Source organism: Buteo buteo, chromosome 11 (assembly GCF_964188355.1).
Source record: "Buteo buteo chromosome 11, bButBut1.hap1.1, whole genome shotgun sequence".
Taxonomy (NCBI): domain Eukaryota; kingdom Metazoa; phylum Chordata; class Aves; order Accipitriformes; family Accipitridae; genus Buteo; species Buteo buteo.
In genome coordinates, this window is record NC_134181.1 from 22,390,968 (window position 1) to 22,407,549 (window position 16,582).

Sequence of the window (16,582 nt, forward strand, 5' to 3'; positions counted from 1 at the left end):
ATTGAAACTTAAACATCTACTCATTTTTTGCTCTTTTAGCTCCTTGAAGGTTTTTGCTAGTGACCTCTGATCAGAGACGCCATGGCTTGCATCAGGCTAAAAGGCATACTTTCACAGCTTACCTTTTGAACATTGCACGTCATCATTTTGAAATGTGCTTTCTCAAAGCTATTGTTTCACTTTAGCTAGCAGAAAACTTCAGTGTTTGAAGCTCTGTATCACAGGTCAATACACGGAAGTGCTTTTAACAGAAAACAGTGCTAAACCTACCCAGTGTTTTTACTTTGACAGAGCATAGCCTGTGAAACATCTCTCACTGTCACTTAAGTAGATGTAGCTTTGTACTGAATACATGGCACAGCATGTTTCATGGAAACTTTCTACTGAATTTCTTTTCTTGCTTGTCCTAGAATTTTGTTGTGGGATTATTTGGCTAACATAACTGAAGTTGAGTGAATGGTCATATTTTACAGTCTGCAGTTTGTTTCTCCCAACAATCCATGTGCTGTCCCAGCTGTACTCACAGGTCTTGTTTTGGTCTGTCTTATGTTGTGCCACAGTGAAACCTGCTTTTGTGTTAAGATCTCTCTGTTTTGTTGCATCTTAGTGTTGAAGAATGTCGCAACATAATCATGCAGTTTGGTGTTCGGGAAGTCACGGCTGCCCAGGTTGCCAGGGTTTTGGGGATGATGGCTCGAACTCATTCGGGGTTGACGGATGGTATTCCATTACAAGTGAGTGGCCTGCTGGGGTGGAGATGATATATATTTTAATCAGCAGAAAATGAGGAGTTCAAATGCTAGCCTCTAGTAATTTAAGAATTACTTTTATTATTCAAGACTTACACTTCTAACTGTTCTGCTGTAAATGTCTATAATATGTTCTTGAAAGATGCTCAGAAGTCTGCAACTGGTGTTGTTATTGGTCTGAACTTCTTACCTTCATAGTGCAGGCAGTTCTGTAGCTAGTGGCTTTTGAGACTGCTTTATTTTTAACTAGTATTTGATTGAGTGTATTTAACTTGCAGTCTATTTCGGCTCCTGGCAGTGGGATTTGGAGTGACGGGAAGGATAAAAGTGATGGAGCACAAGCCCATACCTGGAATGTGGAGGTCTTAATTGATGTTCTTAAAGAGCTGGTAAGTTTTGTGAGCATCTTGGTCTTTTATGCAGAATATCTGAAAGAGGGGCATATCTCAGTGTGAATATAAAGTTTTTTAAGCTCCTAGCAGCATGAATGGCTTTGAATCTCATTAAGGTAATTATGCTGCTGTACTTACATGATAGGTATTTTTTTCCTCACGAACAAGAATATTTTGAGGAATTGTGCAAAATAAAAGCTGCCTGAATGGCTTGCTTGGGTGCAACTTGAGATTTATTCCACACCGCTCCTGTGTACTCTAGCATGTGTTCTCTGAGGGGTTTTGTGTTTGAACTTATTTCTGACAGTGGAAAGTTTTGTGTGTCAGGCACCTTGTTTTGAAAAGCTTCTCGCTGTAGGCATTAGTGATGAAAATGAAACAAAATATTTTTGTAGCTACTTATTCCAAAACTCTAAATGCTTCTTGTGTATGGTGATGCTTCAGAAATAGGAAAGTTTTTCCACCACTTTATAAGCAGCAATTTTTGTAATTAGCTCAGTGAAACATGAGTACCATTTCCTTTGCTTACCTTATATTGGGTGATTTTTTTTTTTCCCCTGTATGTTCCCTCTAATCTATGCAGGAGTCACTGTTTTGTTTTTTGAAACCTTGGAACATAAAATTAGCTTTGTCTTTGGTGCTCACCCATCTCTGAAAGGAGTGGTCCACATTCCATAATGGCCATAGTTCCCTCCAAGTTCCCTCATCCTTATGGTTTCACACTATTGCTGAAAATCTAATAGGTACTTTGCAAGTACTTGCAGTGTACATTCTTCAAAAGGAAAAGCATGCTCTGCTTGCCAGCGGATCTAGACCCTTCTGCCTTTTATTGGAGGGCATATGGAAGCCTACAAAAGGAATGAGTTAGCATGTTAAGAAGGGAGCTATGTGCTTGGGGTTTTTTTGTTGTGTTTTTTTTTGTAGACTTGTTAATGAAATGTTTGGAAGGATAGACAGCTACTGTTGGTAGTACTGGGAGAAGTGCAGTCTCACAGGCTAGGTTCAAACATTAACTTTCAAGTTCTCACAACTGTCTAAATCCTATTCTTTTTAAAACAAAAACCTTGCTTTCAAGTAAAAGTTGAGTGGATTTTAAGATGGATAAAATACTGATGAAGAGGGGTTCTTACAAGACAGTACTGAAGATTTTGATGTTTGAGGCTGACTACTCTCTTGTTTTTCTGGTTGCAGAATCCTAGCCTGGACTTCAAAGTAGTAACCTATGAATTGGACCATCCGGGATTTCAGATTCGTGACAGCAAGGGCCTGCATATTGTAGTGTTTGGCATCCAGAGAGGGCTGGGCATGGAAGTTTTTCCAGTTAATGCCATATACAGACCTTGGAAGCATGCAGAGGGCCAGGTGGGCTTACCAATGTTTCTGCTGTATGTGTACAACACTTGTGAAGTTCCTAAATTTCTTGAATGGGAAATGTGGATTTGTAATGTGAATTTTTAGACAAGCCACATTTGAGAACTTGGCTTGTAAGGCATAGGCCTCAGGTATGTTACTGAAGTACAGTCTATTAATTGAACAGTGTCTGCGTTGTTTGGGAGGAGATGGTCACTTGCTATACATTTGTGACGACACCTTTGCTTTTAGCAGAGTTCTGATGGGTAATACAGTTGAGCATAGAACTGTTGCTGCATGGCTGTGCTCTGAGGTCCTTACCTGGTTACACAAAAGGACTTTGTGCAAACAAGTACAGTCAGTGCACCTCTGTCACTTTCAGAAATCCTGGGAGAAGTGTGAGTTTCAGTCTTATGTAAAACAAATAGATAGTAAATCTTGGCTTATCTCTACTGCTTTGTTGATTTGCATTGTTCTCAGAAATGTGGCAGTTGATAAAGTGGAAGGCACCTGAAACTTTAAATATCTAAACTATTTTTCATGTCTCTTATTCCAGCTCTCCTTTATTCAACATTCCCTCATAAACCCTGAAATCTTCTGTTTTGCTGACTACCCTTGTCATACTGTTGCCACAGACATCCTGAAAGCACCACCAGAGGATGACAATCGAGAAATTGCTACATGGTAAACCTCCTCTCAACTGCTTTCATACCTAGAGTTAGAGTAAGATTACTTGTCTGCTCAAATGTGGCTTTATCTTAATACAACCAGATTTATTTGTAGTTGTGTGTACATCCCAATAGATCAGCCATTAGTATTTGTCCTGTGTTTGATCTGTGAAAGTTCTGATAGTATCAGAACTTCCTATATTTCCATAACATCTGAAAACGTACTGCCAGTTCTTGCTTTGACTGGAGTCTTCTGGTTGTCTGGAGAATTTCTGCTGATGTGTTTTGGCAGATACTGTGAGCTGAGAGGAGGGTATAGGGGAGGTGTGAATTTAAATCTATCTTTCCCAGGATGACATTAGAGAAACTTGCTCTACTTGTATGAAAGAGGTCCTGGGATTTAAATAGTAAATTTACATAGCTATTGCTGAGTTATTGCATAAAGCTAACTAGTGTGACTTTTCTGAGCTGACCTTTACAGACCTTCTTTTGATATAGTTGTGTAGCTGATTTCAGTGAAGATACTTGCTTCTCTTTCCATTGTATGGCCCAAAATAGGGAATTGCAGGATGGGGAATGTGGGTAAAGTGGGGAAGGTGGCAATTATTACTTGTTGGTAAAGCAGACAAAAAACAGTAGAATATCTTCACTAAGTTTCACAGGTGGGGACTTGAAGGTGTTTAAAAAAGTGTATTCCATTTTTGGAAGTACATTTCAAATTAAATTATCCAAGTGACCTACCTCAAGCTGAATTTTTTCAACATCAGCTTTCAATTCTCCCTTCTCCCTAACAGAATCAGAAGCTCTTAAGGTCTTAAATTGGTTTGTTTAAAAAAAAAAAAAAAAAGGAGGGAGGGTGTATTTTTCATTGTTAAGAATGGCTTTGTAGGTTAATTGCATGTGATAAGAGCTGCAATATCATGTTGTTTGCAGTGAGCTTTGCTTTATATTGTCTTACAGTTGTTGCTACAAAATGCTTGAATCCAGGATCCTATAAGCTAACTACTTTGTAACTTTGGGGGGGGTGTCTATTTGTTGTTTTTTTTTTTCTTTTGTTAGGAAGAGCCTGGATTTGATTGAATCTCTGTTACGATTGGCAGAAGTGGGACAGTATGAGCAGGTTAAGCAGCTCTTCAGTTTTCCTATCAAGCATTGCCCAGATATGTTGGTATTGGCCTTATTGCAGATCAACACGTCCTGGCATACCTTGCGCCATGAACTCATCTCCACACTCATGCCAATTTTCCTTGGTAACCATCCCAACTCTGCCATCATTTTGCACTATGCATGGCATGGACAGGTGAGTATTTTCACTGGAGTGTGCCTGTCGTTTGTTGATGTAACTGAAAGCTTGTTAAATGGGTTGAACAGTTAGAATAATAATGCTTGTATTGCTTTATGAACTGGGTAATTTAAAACCCAAGAGGTAAATTATCAGTGATTTATACAAAGTAATGTGAGTTGTCTCCCCCCTGCCCCCACCTTGAAGCAAACTGTTGTGATTTGATTTTCTTTGGGGAAATATATTCAGAACAAAGAAATAATGTTCACTGAGAAAATACTCCTGGAGAAGTAGAGAGACGAAAGTTAAGTTTGACTTTTTTTAACCTTTCAGTTTTAACCAGTTGACCAAAGTTTGGGGTTTTTTTAGAAAACAAGAACACCAAAAACCTCACAACAGCAACAACTCCCCCCCCCAGCTCTCAACCTCACACATTTAAAGTGTAGAAACTTGCAGCAGTAAGAGGTGAGGAGATTTAAACCAAAATAATCTCCATTGTACTTGCTAAAAGATGGAGGCTATTCTAGTTATAAAGAAACTACTTATACTGTAAGTTTTAAGAGTCTAGGGTGTTTTCTGAAAACTTAGGACTGGCTGCTGACCTTTTTCAAGGAGAGCTTCCATGTCAAGACAGGGTAGCTATGTATGCAAATCCCATGCTTTTAATGGGCAAACAAGTAGGCTTTTATGGATTTGCCTTTTGGTATGGCCTTCATCATTGTATCAACTGGTAGTTAAGCAAATAGGAGTCATAAGAAGAAAGGCAGAGGAATCCTCTGAGGTGGGAGGGAATCTACATTAGGAAACATCTTGCCCTGTTCAAGTAAAGTAGGGTTAATGATAAGAAGCTTGACCTAAGGTCTTCATCCACATTCACTGCAAAATTATGGCTCTTTGCTAGCTGAAGTGCTATGAATGTTTTATATTTTTCCTGATAAGTCTTTAAATTGAATAATGGGGGGTTAGGATAAAAGTGATGTGCTTTTTGCATAAGGTCTTGAAATGGTAGAATATGCAATTTTTCCACAGGGTAGGCTTCAGAATAAAGTACAAAATGATGGCTGCCGTGTGACATGGTGCCAATCCACAACTTGAGGACATTTTACTTCCCCAGATGAGGGAACCTTTAAGCAAAACCTTTGTTCCCGTCAAAATTGTGTTGTAGTTTAAAATTGCCCCTGAGTGAGCAAAGAGTTAGATACTGTTTTCTGTGTTAAGGTGTGATGTTGCAGTTCTCACTTCAGGACATCATGTCAGGCATAACATTTTGTAAATGATTTGCATATTCCAAAAGCAATTTCTCTACAATTGAGAGGAATTAGACCTGTACAGTGGTAGGAAAGAGATTGGGATGTACATACTTACCATTTGAAGTCATTCTACATCCTTTACTTGTAGCTCCTGGATAGCTTATTGCACAAAAAGAACCCAACTCTGAAGCTAAAGAGTAAATATGTTTGTGTATTACGCTTTAGAGGTAAAATATCCTCGTTAATGTTCACATAGTTGATCCTTCTAGAGGCATGAAGCACAATCCTAATTTAATTCTCCTTAGGGTCAGTCTCCTTCGATTCGTCAGCTTATCATGCATGCAATGGCAGAATGGTACATGAGAGGGGAGCAGTATGACCAGGCAAAATTGTCACGTATTCTTGATGTGGCACAAGACTTGAAGGTGAGTTTTGCAAAACACAGCCATTATTTTCTGGTGTCTTACACAGACTTGTTCATCTTTTGACAAAGGCTAAGCTTAAACTTAGATGTGACTAATTTAGTAAGGGTTACTTTGTTTTAAGCATGTCTGAATTCGGTTGTTGCTGCTGTATCTCATCTTAAAAAAAAAACCCGAACAAACAAAACCACCAAAAAAACCCAACCAAAAAACCAACACAAAACACCAGCCTAGGTTCATATGACTTTAAGTGCTCTTCAGCTGAGTTGTGGTATTTGACTGTGGATGCTTTCTAGCCTGTCCACTTGTGAACCCAAGATATTTTACTTGGTGTTTGCAGTAGAGTCTGTTATCATGGCTTAGCTGACAAGTAACTTGGGAAGCAGTATAATAGAACTGCTTGCTCTGTAAATGTACTGTAAGTCCAGGAAGAGCTTTGACTGTTATAACCTTGAATACCATTGAAATGGGAATGCAGAAAATATCCTTCAGATATTTGTGTGAAGGTGGCACTGCTAAGCTTAAAGGAACAGGGATTAATTAAGAATACTACTGCTTTTCAGTTACACATTCACAAAAGACTGGAAATTGTGACTGACTTCTTTGTCTTTATTGCTTCCTAAAGTTAGATGTAAAACAATTGGGTGTCTCAAAGTGCAAGGGCACCAACTGCTGCTTGGAGTCAGTTTTGTTGTAGCAGTTACTGTGTTCAAAGATGAACACTTTGAGCAGATATATTCAAAGTGGCTCTGAAGGGGTTGAGGTCTGTTTGCACGGAGATGTTAGGCTCTTCCGATTAATTTTGTTGCAATATCAACTTGGTAGCTCTTGGCCACTCGCTGGTGGATTTTCATATAGAGGAATTTAAAACCTGTCAGCACAAGGTCGCTTCAAAGAAGGTAGGGTGATGATTTCAAATGAGAGCTATTGCTTATTTGTCTCATGAGTGAGCTATAAGTGAAGCTGATAGTACCAATCTTTTTGTTGACAAAGAAAGCATAGCAGCATGTGATAGCAAGACTTCTTCACTAAAAAAGTATATGGGGATTAGAACGAAAAGAAAGGAGAAAGGGTACCCTTGTGTCTTCACTAGTAGTCTTCTGATTTTTTTTTCTTTAGGCCTTGTCAATGCTGCTAAATGGTACTCCATTTGCCTTTGTTATTGACCTTGCTGCACTTGCCTCTCGACGGGAATACCTCAAACTTGACAAATGGCTCACAGATAAAATTCGGGAGCATGGGGTAAAGCAGGATTTTTCTTTTTACTTCTGCACTCTATCAGTGACTGACTTAAGTCACTTATAAAATTGTTAAAGTAGCTTTAAAGTTGTGGAAAGTGTCCATGGTCTGATGGTTCAATGCTTTCACTGAACTATAATAGCTTAGTGCAATTCTTTCCACAGTGCAATTGCCAAGTTTGAAATAGTGGCTTGGATGCAGTTTGGGAGGTTAAGATAACTTTTTTTTCCTCAGGAGCCTTTCATCCAGGCCTGTATGACTTTCTTAAAGAGAAGATGTCCATCTATCCTGGGTGGCCTTGCTCCAGAAAAAGATCAGCCCAAAAGTGCTCAGCTTCCTCCAGAAACCTTGGCGACTATGTTGGCATGTCTGCAAGCTTGTGCTGGGTAAGGATTATATTGCTTACACTAAATGTGTGATACATTTGCAGCTTGTTTGGTGGCACGTGGTCATAGCTGGTTTGGAATTTCACATGGTGAATAGGGTTAATGAGAGTATATAAACTTGCAGGGATAGATTCACTAGTATGTTTAATTTTGCACTGAAACTTTTGTTGTAGGCTAGGTCACAAGTGCTTGAAAGTGTTTTTGTCTTTATAATCAAACAGATGAGGTGATGTTGGTAACTGGGGGATGGCTGGTTAGTCAGATCCTGGGTTGTTAATGACTAGATACAGGGCTATAATTTGGACAAAAAGGAATACAGGCTATAACTACAGAATGGGACAGCATCTTGGAAAACAGTGACTGTGTAAAGGATTTTGTGATTGTGTTAAGCAAATGCCTCTGTGTGTGGTTACTACCCTAGCAGAAAGGGCTAATGCAATCCTTTTGTGTAGGAGAAAAGTGGTAAGTAGTGATTGTAATGTAGTTGAGACTGAAACTAGATGTGTGTAACTTGTTGTCTTCATTTGAGACAGTATCAAAGTAGTCAAAGGATGGAAAATAACTTAAGATCTTTTGCAGATCAGATTGTTTAGCTACAAAGTCCAGAAGAAAGAAGTGTGGGTCCTAGAGAGCTGATTTATTTGCTATAGGGAGGGGTAGACTACAGAAAGGCGAATGGAAACTGAAATTGGACAAACCAGTTTTTCAATACTGTGTTCACATTTAGTAAAAATGACTGAATGTTGTAAAGTATTTTACGTGTCATTTCTTAATGCTGTCAGATCAAGATGGTATTTAACTGCAGCAATATTTCAAAGATAACTAGACATAGCATAGTGTGACATATGAGCCAGTGAGACTGAAAGCTGGAGATGGTGCTGGTTTTGGTGTTAAATTTTGATATCAAGGGAGGCAGGCATGTCCATGTGTGTGTTGCCTGATCTAAGGCTTATATTGTGTCCCTTGGCTTAGCCAGTATTGTCTGGAAAGTTATAAGAAACATCTTTAAAGGTGTTCGGGATGATTCATGGCTCTCATGTAGATGAGGAAATGAGTATCAACATAGAGTTGTCATGATGGGTATTTGAACTGGAAGGGAATTTGAGGTACCTATAAGATTTTAGGAGAAAGGATTCTCCTGATTTCTACTGGGACCTGTGCAATTAAACTTCAAAATGCTGTTGAAATGCTGTTTCTGAAATGTGATGTTCTAGCAAACCTCTTGGACTGAAAAGATGGCTGTTACTTTTCAACTTGGAGTGTATCTTCTGAGACTATTGTTCACAAATTAACTTATATTTATTATTTTGCATGCTACTGTGTCAAGATTTTAGAGGTTTAACAGTTAACTGTAGACTTGACTTGCATCTAATGGTCATTGTGTTCTGAATCTTAATGTGTTACCAAGTTTTATTTATTCAATTAATTCCAAAAGCCACTAGTTCTCTACTGGCACAATTCTCTCAGCTTTTGGTTTCTTTTTATAGCTACTTGTATTCCCTTTTATGCAAGAATGTGACCTACTTGCAGTCATTTTCCATTAGTTATTCTCTTTGAGCTTTAAAAAGAAAATGCTTGGACTTCTTTCATGAAGCAAGTGCTTTGATTAGCTTAGGTTTCAGTCACGAATGGAAGCAGGCGTTGTAAAGACTAGAAGATTAAAATTGCAGTAAATATTAAATACATCTGGGAGGGTAGTTCCACTTCACTAGCTGAAGTCTGCCATCTGTTAAATCTGATGATTTAGGAGCCTGCTCTTTAATTAGGCTGTAGTTATTTCTTGTCTTGTTTTGTGTCCAGGGAGACACTTTTCTTGGCCACCAGGACCTTGTGTGTTCTGAGACTTTTTTTGGTGCAACTTGTTTATCACCGGTGAGCACTGCAGTTGTGGCATCATGTAGCAGCAAGGCTTCAAAAAGAAATAAGTGTTCCTTTTATTACTGAGTGTTTTTTAAAATGGAGTCAAGGTGGTTGCAGGCACCACAGCCTGACCAAGCATGTGATTTGGTAACAAACTGCTTACAAGAAGTTCTCCCCTCAAGGAGCTGCAGCCAGTTGAGACGGGCAGTAGTGCCTTTTTCCATGCAGTTGTGTCCAGGACAGTCCAAGTGTGTCAGTGTGTGGAATGGTTGTTCCTTCTCAGTCCCTGCCTCAATAAGCACGGGTAGCCAGAAGCTTCTTCCCTTAGGGGAATGAAAAGGCTTTTCCTTGCTCTGTAAAAATGGGTTTTAAAAAAAAAAAAAAATGCAAGAGATGTGAACTTGTTATTCTAGCAAGTTGGAGCTTCCCTTAAGCTGACGGTTTTGTTCCTCTAGAGCTGGTTGACTGTGGTCCCTGGCTCTCCTCCTCACTTGTGTTTCAAAGTTCTCCTTCCTGCAGTTTTCCCCTAGTTCTGATCCAGGAATGACACTGATTAGGTTAGAAGCCTGAATATATTTTTATGTAAAACTTGAAAATACAAACGTTTTCTTTTAAGATCTAGTTATCAAATCATGCCTGCCTACTTACTACTTCGTATCATTTGCCTCAAATGCAGACACTTTTTTGTGAAAACCTGCAGTTTTGTACTATCTAAAAATATTGTGATGTTTGCATCTTGATACAGCAGTGTCTTTTAACATGATAAAAAATTTAACCTTCAGTCTGTCTAGAGGGCAGCACATAATGTTAGTGGTTCGCTCCAAAGCATGAATGGCCTAACTGGTCACGATAATTATCAAACTGTAGGATTGTAAGCCTGTCTTAGTCTTCATTGTGGGCTGCCATTTTATCTACAGCAGATTGGTATGTGTTTTACTGAAGTGTGCTATGGTATTCAAGCATAAAGAGTGCAAATGTAACTGCTACCAAAAAAGGGGAGGGCAGAAGATTGAGGATGGTAACCATGGGTGAACTCAGCTCTTCAGTCCCCAGTCCTGTTCCCTGATTAGCTGCAGTGCTGTATGATCTTGGAATGCCTACTGCATCAGAAAAAAAATGTGCTGCCTGTTAATTGGTCATACATTTAAATGTTGAGATTTCTGAGACTGTAGCATTGGGGTGAGCCTACCATGTGCCATGCTCAGAGCTCTGTATTTAGGTCTGGTTGTACTTTCTCAAAACAGAAATCCCTTTGGTGTTTTGTTTTGTTTTTTTAAGGTAGGTTTCTGATCACTTCTGATACATACCCCCCCAAGCCCCTTGGTTTTAAAGTCTTTGACAGTAGGCCCTGGTGAGAGGATGTTAAAGCATGTAAAGGAATCAGCTTGTGAAACAGTTGATAAAGTGTTTGGCTGTATGGAAACCTGCTCATCCATGTTATCTTCCCAGATTCCCCTGTCTGTCTTGAGTGAGCTTTTACCCACACTATGTAGTGGATCACTGGCTTTGGAGAACAGCTGGAAGCCCCTAACTCTGTGTAGCCTGTAATGGGATACTTGCCAAAGCTGAAGGCTGATTGATCTGCACTTTGTTTTCCTGCCTTAATCATCAGAATGGTTCCTCTTTCTTTATTTTGCCCCTTGTCCCAACAGCTGTGCAGTAAAAGCTTGTGAAAATTGAGTTAAAATGAGGAATCTGCAGACAAGGGTAACAAAGCTGTGTGCTATAGTTGCACCATTACAGGAAGGAGTCTGCTGCTTTAGCTGTCCTCACCAAAAAGGTAGAACTGAAGTTCAGGAGAGCCATAAATTATCAGCTGTATTTTCCGAAAGGAGAATGTTAATGTTGTGTTAGTATGTTTGTGGTTAGGTATGTCAGCAGCAGAGCTGGCTCTCTTTCCAGTTTGGGAACCTGGCAGTCAGATCTGGAATACTTTGGAAAAGAGGTACTGACTGCTCTCGATTGTGCAATGTGTTCATGCTTAAGTTTGCGTTTTCTGTTGGCTTTTGATTATAATTTTCTAGAATTATTTGGCTTCCTGTCTCTGTTTTGGTTTAATGTTAGTGTGTGAAGTATGTCTTTCAGTTCATAGACAGATGAATTTTAGTGAAGCAGGTGGTGGTATTTACCTCTCATTGTTTTTTGTCTTTGTGTAACCCAAGCTTTAGTCATGTTTGTTGTACGGAATGAGATTCAGAATGGGGATTGTCATGAATGGTAAAGTCTGGGGATAGGAAGGAGTCTTAAGGAGTGGATTTGAACAAGGGATCATAGCATTATTTGTGTGTTATTCATGAGGCTGAGCTGTATATAGCCTATAATGTGGACAACAGCAGACAGACTGTTGTAGATAGTCTGCTCTTCCAAGGACTGTTGGAGCCATGTAGGTACATACCCCTGCTTTCTGTAAGTTATTACTTGCTGGGGTAACTGTAAAGCAGTATTTGAATTATTGAAAACAAAGGAATATTCTATTTGAGGTTAATTTTTAGAACTACAGTTTAAAATTTTCTATTTAAATGTAGCTGTTTCTCTTGGGACATGCTTTAATGCAAGTTTTGCAAACAACAAAATGGGACTTCTGCTGGGGTTGTTACGCAACTTCTATTTGTGAAGTGTGGCCCCAGTTTCTGTAGGAAAACCAAATAAGTTAGGGGTCTTAGTTTCATGAATGTTATATGGCTCACTATCCTACTTCTCTGTTCTAGGAGTGTTTCTCAGGAGCTGTCAGAGACCATCCTCACCATGGTAGCTAACTGCAGCAATGTCATGAATAAGGCTAGACAGCCACCACCTGGAGTCATGCCGAAAGGACGCCCGCCCAGTGCTAGCAGTTTGGATGCCATCTCTCCTGTACAGGTAGACAAATAATGTGCTGCATTTTGATAAGTTGGTGTTGATTTAGCATTAGTTCTGCTACACTGTTTGAGCTCTTTCAGCAGGACTAAGTAAAACATCATCTGGCTCCCTTAGTTTTATGCTTGCATGTCGAGATAACTTGCTTGTAACTACAGAATAATGCTTGAGGGTTGTAGTTCAGAACTGTTGTTCACTTCACAAATGTCTCTAAAGTAACTGAAGTATAGCAGGATGGGAGCACTTGAAGAGGGATAGAGATTTGCTTTATTTAAAATAACTGAGGGTTTCTTTTAAAGTGCTAAAATTTACTAAGACTTTTGAGAATTAAGCACTGCCTTTGAACCTGATGTGTCTTGTTTGTAGCTTCACGGGCCAAGCAACAGTGCTAGAGCGTAAGGACTTGTTATAACTGGGGCTCTTCAGCTCTCAACTGAACTGCTCTTTTAAAAACAAGGTACATTTAAGTTACTCCCTGCCACTCATCATCCCTTCCTCCTCTGGGAGCAACACATTACAGACAAGTTTTGCTTCTAGCAGTTAACATTCAATGGCAGATTTTAAAGTGGTGACAAGTTTTTTTCACATGATATAGTGGCAATTCAGCATTTAAGAATGTCTGAAGCATCAGTAGATTACATAAACTAAATATGGAGAGCAGTTTCCTTGTAAATTGTTGCTTTATTGAAGTTGCTCATCAGATGTACTAAATATCTTGGCAACCTGCTGCAAATAACTGATGTGAATAAATAGAGCAGCAGATGTTAGTCTGTAGTCGTGCTGTCTTGGGTAGATAACACAGTTTTCTGCTGTTCCTAGTCAGGAGCTTTTAACTTATTGCTTTGTTAGCTGGTATTGTGCCTTCCCTCCTACTCATCACCCAGGTCTTAATGCTTTTTATTGAAGACTGCATTCAGGTATTTAGCTGTGAAAAGTGGGCATAATGGGATCTTTCAGACAGTCAAAAATATTCTGTAAGCTTGACATGAAATAGCCTTTGTAAGTTGTGGGGTAAGGTCTGAGGTTGCAAACTGCAGAGCATAAACTAGTATAAATACCTACGTGCTGCTGCTTATAAGCATTTACTGTTGTGTTACACTTAACTAGAGACAATGGAACAATCAGCCTTTTTGTAAAATGTCTGATGGAATAGTATTTTATGAGTTTGTAGAAGAAAAAGTAAAATTACATTTTATAGACAAGCTAATCTTTCAGGGTGATCTGGATGACTTCAGAATTTAAATTAACCATGCAGAAAAGCTCTTCTCAGGAATGTTTTGATATGTAGCTGTCTCTATACAAAACCTGCCAAAAATCAGCTTGATTGTGGTTTATGGATGTCTGTGTATAATCTTCCTTTCTTCATTCAGATCGACTCGCTTGCAGGAATGGCATCTCTTAGTTTAGGTGGCTCAGCTGCTCCTCATACCCAGAGCATGCAAGGCTTCCCTCCAAACTTGGGCTCTGCATTCAGTACTCCTCAGTCACCAGCAAAAGCATTCCCCCCTCTTTCCACTCAAAACCAGACAACAGGTTTCAGTGGCATCGGAGGACTCTCTTCACAGCTTCCAGGTACTACTATCCGGGTGGAGTGGTTTGTATTTTTGACATATCAGAGCTAAGGCACTGTTGTTGCTGTGGTTGGAAATACTGGGCAAACAGCTGTGTGTTGCATGGGAGGGAATTACACAGCCCTTGCTCCTAGGTAACTGCTGAAACAGCACTTCAGAATGTTGCAGCTGCAATAGGTAAAAAGTTTGAGACTCAAGAGGGTGAGTGTTTTGACAGATTTTAGTGGCATTATTTTAGGTTGGGACAGAGATGAAGAATTGCTTGAGATAAAACTGCTTGATACTGGACAGTTAGGAGGCTATATAGCTCTGAGTTCTTGGAAGTGACAAGTGCTGGGACTGATAAGCGCATACTGTGAAGGGTGCAACTGAGATGACCAGTTGTTTGCTTTTCAGTAGGTGGTCTTACTACGGGTAGCCTGACTGGCATAGGAACTGGAGCCCTGGGCCTTCCTGCAGTGAACAATGACCCATTCGTGCAAAGGAAGCTGAGCACATCTGGACTGAACCAGCCTACATTCCAGCAGAGTAAGATGAAACCTTGTAAGTGGTAGTGTTGTCTGTGGCTGTGAAGTGTGACTGTGGTCTGCAGTTAATCTGCATTTCCTTCAGGGGAGGCTTGGATCTGTAGGTGGTAAATGTTAGAAATGTGGCTCTTGTATTATGCCATTAGTCTGAAAAAGGTGCTTCTAAAGTTCTATACTAAAAGCTTACCAAGTGGCCTGGGGGGAATTTAAAAAAAAAAAAAGCAAGCTGTTAGCATAAAAATACAACATGTTATGGATTTGCATGAACAGTGTGTTTGTGTCCTTTTTTTTGTTGTGCTGTGTTTTGAACAAAAGTGTTGTCCTGCTCTTTACAGAGAATTGTATGCAGCTGGTAAGAGGGTGGTTTTTGTTTTGTAACAAGGTTAAACAAAGCTACCTGGGTAAGGTCCAGTTGCAGCAGAGAATTTGACAGGTGAAGCAGTGAATTAGACTGCAACTTTGGATACAAATAAGACTAACAAAAGTTGGTGGGAAGGTGGTTTTTGGAAGGAATAATTTGGTTCCTAATGCTGAGCCATTATTGTTAACTCATTTATGCCTCTGAAGTATGCTTACAATGAAATGTTTAAGCCCTCAAATGTTGCCTTTAGGAAGCATAGCCATATGCTAAACCTTCTGCATTGCTGTTATTACATATGGCTCCTTTGATAGCTCCTCCATTAAAAACAAAGTTACTGATCTCTACAGATGTGCAGTGGAGGTGGCTGAAGTGACCATTTTTGGGCTTGAACATTCAGTATAAACTTGCTTGAAGCTCATTGGCTGGCCTGAAAGTTTGTGTGAAAGTTTGTCTGCATGTCAGTATTGTGTAGCATGCTTTATTCTAGTCTGTTTTGCATTCATTTAGTTTAGGTGTCAGTTGAGGTTAGCTTGGGATGCAATGGGTTCTAGGAACACAACAGTATGAGGTTAATTCTATCTTAGGATTCAGTTCTTTTGCATAAATACAACATACTGAAAACAGATTTTTAAATCACAATTCCTGTCTACTGCAAAGGTTAAATATCCTGCTTTTCAGGAGAACTAGCAGGTTTTGCGTAGATCAGAAGAGTTGAAAAGGACTAGGTGAAATCCTGACTGCCTGAAGTTGTTCTGAGCATGATACCTATTCTGTCTTTTAACAGCTGACTTATCTCAGGTGTGGCCAGAGGCTAATCAGCACTTTAGCAAAGAAATAGATGATGAGGCAAACAGCTACTTCCAGCGTATTTACAACCATCCACCACATCCGACCATGTCTGTAGATGAGGTGAGTTCCCTTCTGTAGCAGTTGCATTACCTGTCCAGAGGTTTGCTATAAAGTTGGTAGTAATTATTCCTTCATGTATTAGTTCTAGTGGAAAACAGTAAAGGGCTAGTTTTAGATGCTTGCAGGATTGCTTTTTTGCTTGGTTGAAATTGTGTATTTCTAAGGCAGCATGCTTTCAGAGTAAATTTGTAGCTGATCATTACTCAGCTTTGACTTCTGTGGACTGAAGACCTTAGATGTCTAATTAACACTCCTAAAATGATGCTGAGTGGGAGGAGTTCAATGTGGAGTGGAAGCTTGTATGTTCAAATAAGTGCTAAAGTGTGCCTTTAAACAGTCTGTATAAATTATACTTATCTTGAATATATTTGTTTTTAAAGTATCTAAAAATGGCTACAATTTCTAAATATATAAAGGTGTCTGAAGTTCTACCTTCTGAGCTTTGATAATTATTTTGGTTAGTCTCTATGAGAGTAATTATCAGTCTGATGTGCTTGCTCTTTGAAGTACTTCAAATTTACTGTAATATATTTGTGTGATTATAAATTATGGAAGATTCTTATTTTTCTAATTTTGAAGCAATGGACTGGGCGGTCACAAAAGTTTTGTGAAGACAGTTACTTGAAAGGGGAGAAAACTAAAGTCTGAATAGGAAGCTTGTTGTAGTGATGTAGAGTCTGCTGGCTAAAATGGTATTTTCTTGAAGCAGTTGTTAGGCAGTCTAGCTCGTGGTAGTGCAATTTACCTTAGTAGTTGCAAG

At 39.3% G+C, this 16,582-nt stretch overlaps 1 protein-coding gene and 1 non-coding gene across 15 annotated transcripts in view; both read left to right on the plus strand.

Moving 5' to 3' along the window:
- The window catches only part of CNOT1 (CCR4-NOT transcription complex subunit 1), a 59,640-nt gene that overhangs the window by 16,284 nt on the left and 26,774 nt on the right, over nt 1-16,582 (plus strand). For 8 of the 14 annotated variants that reach the window (XR_012652232.1, XM_075040434.1, XM_075040435.1 and 5 more), the window contains exons 9-20: nt 608-734; nt 1,028-1,138; nt 2,333-2,503; nt 3,048-3,175; nt 4,219-4,459; nt 5,997-6,116; nt 7,233-7,355; nt 7,587-7,738; nt 12,307-12,457; nt 13,825-14,026; nt 14,422-14,568; nt 15,698-15,822. Coding sequence is in view for 13 of the 14 variants with exons in the window: in XM_075040434.1 (XP_074896535.1) it covers nt 608-734; nt 1,028-1,138; nt 2,333-2,503; nt 3,048-3,175; nt 4,219-4,459; nt 5,997-6,116; nt 7,233-7,355; nt 7,587-7,738; nt 12,307-12,457; nt 13,825-14,026; nt 14,422-14,568; nt 15,698-15,822 (1,798 nt within the window). In the remaining variant the exon portion in view is untranslated. The remainder of the gene's footprint in view (nt 1-607; nt 735-1,027; nt 1,139-2,332; nt 2,504-3,047; nt 3,176-4,218; nt 4,460-5,996; nt 6,117-7,232; nt 7,356-7,586; nt 7,739-12,306; nt 12,458-13,824; nt 14,027-14,421; nt 14,569-15,697; nt 15,823-16,582) is intronic. The other 6 variants (XM_075040426.1, XM_075040432.1, XM_075040425.1 and 3 more) reach the window with 3 other exon arrangements.
- Nucleotides 12,784-12,919, plus strand: LOC142037478 (small nucleolar RNA SNORA50). Its single transcript, XR_012652386.1, has one exon. It is a non-coding gene; the product is annotated as a small nucleolar RNA SNORA50 (small nucleolar RNA).